This window comes from Camellia sinensis, chromosome 14 (assembly GCF_055761805.1).
Source record: "Camellia sinensis isolate YWXY chromosome 14, ASM5576180v1, whole genome shotgun sequence".
NCBI lineage: Eukaryota > Viridiplantae > Streptophyta > Magnoliopsida > Ericales > Theaceae > Camellia > Camellia sinensis.
In genome coordinates this window covers 50,171,428-50,179,079 of record NC_138974.1, presented here as the reverse complement: position 1 = coordinate 50,179,079, position 7,652 = coordinate 50,171,428, and the positions used below count along the sequence as shown (strand labels likewise).

The 7,652-nt window shown below is 31.9% G+C and overlaps 1 protein-coding gene across 3 annotated transcripts; it reads right to left on the bottom strand.

Annotated features, from left to right (window-relative positions):
• Positions 1 to 1,402: 1,402 nt before the first annotated feature.
• Positions 1,403 to 5,934, bottom strand: LOC114280731 (peptidyl-prolyl cis-trans isomerase FKBP15-1). 3 transcript variants are annotated; one of them, XM_028223105.2, is made up of 6 exons: positions 5,667 to 5,934; positions 5,469 to 5,518; positions 4,565 to 4,627; positions 3,154 to 3,244; positions 1,969 to 2,073; positions 1,403 to 1,751 (listed from the first exon to the last, which is right to left on the bottom strand). In XM_028223105.2, exons 1-6 carry the CDS (start codon positions 5,728 to 5,730, stop codon positions 1,663 to 1,665), a joined length of 462 nt encoding a protein of 153 aa, XP_028078906.1. In that variant the 5' UTR covers positions 5,731 to 5,934; the 3' UTR covers positions 1,403 to 1,662. The 3 variants fall into 3 exon arrangements, with proteins under 3 accessions (XP_028078906.1, XP_082762608.1, XP_082762609.1); XM_082906482.1 differs by having other exon boundaries at positions 4,565 to 4,675; positions 5,667 to 5,864; XM_082906483.1 differs by lacking the exon at positions 4,565 to 4,627 and having other exon boundaries at positions 5,667 to 5,864.
• Between the last annotated feature and the right edge of the window lie 1,718 nt (positions 5,935 to 7,652).

Here is a 7,652-nt window from a genome sequence, read left to right as displayed (position 1 = left end):
TAAATATGAAATAACCAATGATATGTGAACATTCATATCATGGGAAAAATATATCTATATCTATATTTTGTACTTGCTAATCCCAAACTAAAAATTTTATTGCCATCATTACACATCACTATAGATTAGACAAGTTTAAGTTCACATCACAAAATATAATGACAATAAACAATATGCAAACATTTATCTATAATCATATAACCAATAATATGTGAACGTTAACATTGTTCACATTAACAATGTGAACATTCACAACATCCAAAAAAATAGAACCCTATATAAACGTATTACCAGACAAAAATCATAACATCATTCAACAAAAATAAACTTGCATCTCCATCTATTCTTAAAAATAAAGTTGAAAGCAAAAAACAGAGCATATAATTCTTTATATAAATCTAAACATAAATGCATTTCTAAACAAAATAATATTAACCTTGAGATGAAATTATCTACTCGTTCTCTCCCTCTGATCAATGTTTGACTTCGCAAAATTATATAAAAAAACAAACCACAAAGAAACAACACCAATGCAATCTTGATTCGTCATCTTCCTCCAACACTAATGAAACCCTAGCACAACGAAACAACACCACAACGAGAGTGAAATTGAATCACAATCAAAAGCATGAATCATGGCAACTGTCAAAACAGAAGGATAGTAAAAAAAGAAATGTGTATATCCTTTTTGTTTGTAATGTATGTCAATAATAAATATAAGAGTATAATAGTTAAACAAATCATGTAAATAAAAAAAAAGACCTCATAGAATAAAAATATAAACACATAAGACTTATTGAGTTATAACACCCTTAAATGAGATTTATCAATAAAAATCTCATCAAAAAAATATATAAATTAAGCCAAAGAGAATGGTTCATAACTTCCGATCAAAATCATTTCACATTTAGCTAAAATAATTTTTAAAAATCACTAAAAAAATTTCAACTCATACCAAAAAAAAAATCAAAAACCAAAATCTCTTCTCATTCACCTTATTTTTTGCACACTTCTTTCATAAAAAAATATTTAAAAAGACACTTCCCAAATAGGGTCTAAAATAAAATGGGGTTGGGAGCAGAATTTACTTTTTGGTGAGTCGAAAACCCAGTCTGCATTTCTTAGATTTATAGAAAATCAAAATTTAATCATATCCTTTTAAGTTTGCCAACATACTTAATCCTTGTAATGAATCAGTTTTGGCATATTTCTAATGTTCTTAAATGAATAATGTCTTGTGAAATGCAAATGACACCATCTTAATTAGTAGCTCCCCCCTTGTCAGAACATAAAAATACTCTCTTATCACGACACCATCCAACTGATCACTACTCTTCAACATGTCTCGATCGCTTGTACAACCAGCCATTTCAGTTAAATAATTCTATCCAAAACAAAAAGGTAACCATAAAGTGAATTTTCAATAAATTGCAATTTAAAAAGTCAGGCAGTTATTCCCCAAAAAGTTAATTAAACTACTCCTGATTGCTTAGACAGACATAAGAGAACATCCTCATCCATGTTACAAATAGCCGTAGACTTCCAATATCTTAGGGAGCAAAATAAAATTGAATGTCAACTCTATAGTAACTAGGTAACAATCCTTCGACTCACCCAAAATCCAGCTACTAGGAAAACAACATGGACTTGAGTTTTCCCTGACTACAGGTCACTGTCATCTGCATTCCCTCCATCAGATGTTTTCCCATTCACTGCAACAAGCTCGGTGTCGAAAACAAGTGTTGCACCACCTGTGAATGGTCAGAGAAATATTGTAAGTCAAAGAAACCTTCGGTGCTAATGGGCAGGCATGGCCCATTTCAGCACTCTTCAGTCTGCACCATAACATACATAAAGTTGATAAAATATTTAGTGAACCTTAATCACTTCATGCTTTTGTGATCTACGGATTACGCTTACCCCAACAAAAGGTTTGCAAGAAAAACAGGACAACTGATAAATTATTACCTGGAATGGTGGGTGGCGACCCCTGCTCTCCATAACCAAGTTTTGCAGGTATTTTCAACTTGCGCTTCTCTCCTATGCACATGCCCAACAATCCTTGGTCCCATCCTGTGAGAAAGTAATTTTTTCAAACAAAAATAAATTTCACTAGGATGTTGGAACTTCACTCGGTGGAATCGTCCATAAAATGCGAAACCCTTTAAAGGGTAAGCATGTTTTAAAACCCAATGCACATACATACAGTTCTTAGCTTTGACGCTACAACAACACAAGCACAATGCACTACTACAATAAACCTAATCATCCTATAATAATAATTTCAAATACAAAAAATATGCCGAATGAAGTCCAACATTTACCTTAGCATCCTATTATTTTTCACATACAACTTTATTTATGTTTGTTTTTTTTTTAAAGCCTCACAATCAATGCAGATTTACATATCTTAACATTATTTCAAGGGGTTGAAATTGATGTTTCAATATGGTCATGCAAAATTCACGATGACTGCAGTACATATTGTCTATGGCCATGCTATTGGAGAAAATGCTACAATCCAAGAACAAATTAGAGCACATTTTAAATGTCATCATACATATAAGAATCTACGAACAACAAAAATTATAACAAACATGAGTTCCTTACACAGAAAGCCCAAGGTGACCAAAAAGCTAGAAATGTGTCATGCAAGTTTGTGTCATGCAGCACCCGCTTGTGGCATGAATCAAATGTATGGTCACCAGGATCTTTTCTCTTGGGAATATGGCAGCCTCAAAAAGATTTTAGTTGTTTGAAGACTTTTTTCACGTGTCAGATATAAGGCAGCAAAATAATTTGTGTCCAATCTATTTCCGTTGTTATTCTTGATTAGTTTCCTTCCTAAACACCCTACTTGTTTCCGGGTTTTTTTCCGTATAGAAAATATAGGGCTCATCTTTCACATAATTTCCCCCAAGTCTAAGACTAGTTTTATCTTCAGTTAAGCACAAGAAGGAAAGAATGCACCAATGTGACAAACATACCAATCCATGCCATAAAAAACAGGTTTCTTAACTACCTCATATTTGGGTCATCAGAATTTGGCTGAAAATTGTAACCTACTTCTAACTCCAGTTTTCAATTTGTTTCCAAGTTTAAAGGAAATAGCTGAACATTTGCAAAAACAGCAATTGGCCATTAAATATACACCTTTAATCACTTGACCACTGCCAAGTTCAAACTCAATTGGGTCACCCCTTTCAAAGCTGGAATCGAAAACAGATCCATCTGTGAGTTTACCCTGCCAATATAAGTGGAAACCATCATTAGTAAGAAAATGACAGGTAGATCAGAAAAGTAGCATTGGTTAAAGGTTTATCTTTTTTCCAGCAAAAATCATATGAAGAATTGAATGTATATTCTTTATAGTGCAAGATGGCTAGTAATCAAACATATGCATTTATAGATGGTGGTCTGAATCTTACATATCTTCAAGAGGAACAATTAAACTCCTATTTTTAACTCACAACAAGAAAATAAAAACCAGAGGACAAACTATAAGGTAATCCAAGCTATGTGTAACATAATTTTCCTGGTAATTGTCCTATGATATTTTTTGGTTAACTACTATCCTACACCTGAACTATCAGGACTAGCATAACCTGTTGAAATGTCAAGTTAAATTTTCTTATTACTTCTTGTGAAACTCATACTACTGAAGACTGAGGAAAGAAGAAAAAGAACAACGTGGTAGCATTTGGCAATAAAATTTAACCTCCCCAACTCCCTGTCTAGAAAGAAGCAATTAGTTAAAAAAAATCTTATAAAATTCTAATCCTATTTCCGATTTCACAGAATTAAGAATTGAAAACTGAAAGAATATGCTCATACATTTAGGTACAGATGATGCTAAACTCTGCAAGCATGAACACTCTTCCAAGTAGGTTAATTTTCCGGAATTCAATTCCGGAAGAAATATTCAACCCCTAAAGAATGTGGCTATGGGAAGTGCATATCTGCTTCAAAGTTATATGTTTGACAAACAAAACTGACACAAATCACAAAGATATGCTTATTTCAACTTCCAGAAATAGCAATAAATAGGAGAAGTACTTACATTATCTATTCCCTCCATTTTACAACACAACAAGAGTCAACAGGACCTTAAACAAAAGAGTGGCATTTCTTCCAACTAAATGGCTCAACTATTCCAAACCAAATTTATTTATTCAAATGAACAGCACCTTTGGAATTTAAGATCTGATGATTGTTGCAGGTAATACTTTCTGATATGATCATCACTGAATAATGAGAGCAGATAAAAAGCAATGTCTTGTGGATCAAAATACATCATTCTAATAATAGGGCACCTATCAAGAAATTAAAACACATTTAACTGTAGCTGCAACTCCAACAACCCTCAGTAAACATGCAACTTCTTCAAATTCAACTTTATGGAACTAAAGCATTTTACCAAAATGATTATTAGCTTCAGAGATCAAGAACTTGATGATATAACTGGAAACAAAACAAAACAAAACAAAAAAACTGAAAAACATGCTATTGTCAGAATCTAAAAAGATTGTCTAAACATGCGTGCAGAACAATAGCGATGTCTCACCCGATAATGTACTTTGACTCTATCACCTTTGTGTGCCTGAATGTCACAAGTTTTCGGCTTATACTGCAAGAACAGTAGAAAGATCCAAAAGTCAAGTAAGCAAGAAACAGACTGAAACAAGAATAGTAACACATATATTTAGCTTATAAATGTGCCGAAGTCTCCCTCAACTATCACTCCAATATATCTAGTAATAAAAACAGAATCTTGAAGCATTGAAGAAACAAATAACAGTTCTGCAGAAACAAAAACGTGCAAACATGTATCAGTTTCTTCCACCATAAGTGGTCACTATAAGTCAAAAGTAAAATTTTCTTCTATATTTAGGTTTCCGGGACCATATGCATTTCAGAGGTAATTGATCGTCACTAAATTTTAGTGGTCAGGGTATGAACATCTACAGAATTCCCTTGAGATTGACAAAGGCAATAGGCCAACGTAAATACATCACAAACCCAATCCATGGCATATCTCTAGGTCGTGTTTGGTTCACTAGAATGAAAGTCAATGATGATTCTACTTACAATATATTCTTTATCAATTTTTTTAGTGAACCAATCGCGACTGAGGATGGACAATATGATCATTCTATTTCACTTGATTCCAATGAAGCAAACATAATCTAAGTAGTTTAACACTATGCAGGAACACAATCCTCAATTCCCTTCCTAATTTCCAATCAAGTGTGTGTGAAATCCTCATAAATTTCAAAAGAACTCAACCCCTTCTGCCTTGCAGGAGTTTTCAACAAAATAAAACAGAAAATAGGGGAAAATCTAACATAATCTTATTGAGGCTAAACTAAGTTGAATCACAATAACACCAGTCAAATAAAACAGCATACAATCAGAATCTAAAAGTTATAGCAAATCAGAACAAGGAAACAAAAAATAGGGGAATTTACCTTTACACCGATCTGTAACTCCGTAACATCTCCTGACTTCTTCGCCGAAACTGAGAATCAAATGAAAGTTATTGTATTTCGATTTTCTCGGATCCAAATCAACATTCTTCAAAATTTAATTAGAAAAACAAGTCTCTTCTACAGAATGCTCAGTCACAAATCACACAAACAAGAAGAAAAGTGAGAAATTAAAATCACCTATTGAGATAAGAACCAACACAAGCAATATTGAAGTCGCACATCTGAAACTCATCTTCACCATTTTCGCTCTCGCTCTCTCAGACGAATCTCTGTACTTAATTCTCTTTTTTTTTGTGTGTGTAATTATAAAACGAGGAAGACGGCAATGAGATCGGAGCCCTGAGATCGCAGGACACGACGTCGTAAGATACAATGCTTAGCAAGTTGGACCAATTAAATTACGCCAGGTAAGCAGATAGAGACCTCTCTGACGCGACGAGTCTTGATTGGTAACTTGACGAACTGCAACAAGATTAACCGAAGAGGGAGATTTTTTTTTTTTTTTTTTTTTGTATTTTTTTGCTTTATTTTTTGTTTATTCGTTTTCAGTGAATTTTTTTTAAAAAATAGTTTAGGTTTTTAGATTCAACATGACTACGAAGATTATAATTTTTTGAGTTAATTACCTAAAAATTTTATTTTTAAATGTTATGATAGTTCAAATTCTATTTAAGATTTTTTGAACCAATGAATCTTATTTAGTAAAACTGAGAATATTATCAGTTTTTCTCAATTTTTAAAACTAAAAATATTATTAATTTTACATAGTAATATTTCAGATAATTATTTCACTAACTGATAAAAAAACAGAGCATGAGATTAAACATTTTTGCCATTCTATTTATTGGTTTGATTCAATTATTCAATAAAATCGAGAACATTAACAGTTTTTTCCAATTTTAAAACTGAGAACATTATTATTTTTAAATTTTTAATTTTTTTTTTTCAATTTTGCACATAAATATTTTATCATCATACTTCTTTATAAACACAAAATTTTCAATTTTGCACAAAAAAAAATAATTCATTTTTTTTCAATTTTTTTTGCACATAATTTTTTAAAATTTTTTCAATTTAAAACTTAATGTTTTAAAGTTTTGAAAATCAAAATAAATATCAAATCATCATATTCCTATATAGATAATCATAAATAATGAACAATTATTATTTGAAGGGTAATTTCTACTATTAAAAATTTAATAGGACACGAAGGTCAAATTTTTTTTAGTTAAGACTTAATAGAGTATGGTGGTGTTTATTTTGAGGGATAAGGCTATGAGATTGGACTAATAGTCCCTCCGGACTAATAGTCCGTTGTTTGGTTGTTCAATTTTGCCCCGGACTATTAGTCCCAAATATGTAAGATTATTGGCTATGTTTGTTTGGCGGATTAGGTTGGATGAGATTATTAGTGAGAAGATTGTTAATGTGGATTGTTAGTGATGGGATTAAGTAAAAGTGTGTTTGTTTTGATGATAGTGTGGGAGATGATTAGTGATGAGATTGTTAAATTATTTCTATATTAAAAAAAAACTAAAACAAATAGATGCACTTGGTAAAAAATAAATTTTTGATTTGATATAAAATAGACTCAATTTCCTCACTATTTTCTTAATTTTACCTAAAATTCACCCAAGCTAATCCCTCTACAGAGAGGATTGCCCCGTTTGTTTTGGGAGATAGAATAGAGGGGATTGACAGTGAGGGAATTAATAGTGAGGAGATTGTTAGTGAGGAAATTATTAGTGAGGGGATTAATAGTGAGGAATTGTTAAATTATTTTTATATAAAATAATAAAACAAATAAAAAAGTATAAAAAAATAAACATTATATTAAAAAAAAATTTCAATATATAAAAAATAAAAAAATTTCTAATCCCCTCACTATTTTTCTAATACCATCTCTACTTCCTCATTACCAATCCCCCTTCCTCCTCCTTACTAATACCAAGGGATTACTAATCCCCTCCCTATCTCTCAAAACAAATACTCCATTCTCAATCTCCTCCTCACTATCAAACCCAATCTCCTTCCCATAACCCCAAACAAACGGGGCCTATACTACTAATCCTATGATATTTTATTGCTTCCAAACAAGGGTTTGATAGGTTCCACGAATTGATAATCTAATCCACCCTCTCAAGCTCCCAATCAAACATGGTC

Bases quoted from the DNA above. Each gene is read 5' to 3' on its own strand.
- LOC114280731 (XM_082906482.1), bottom strand. From the start codon at position 5,730: ATGGTGAAGATGAGTTTCAGATGTGCGACTTCAATATTGCTTGTGTTG. The intron at 2,074-3,153 runs GTGTATATTTAA...ACTTTCTCACAG, and splicing joins CAGTGGTCAAGTGATTAAAG to GATGGGACCAAGGATTGTTG. The intron at 1,752-1,968 runs GTAATAATTTAT...GACCATTCACAG, and splicing joins GTCGCCACCCACCATTCCAG to GTGGTGCAACACTTGTTTTC.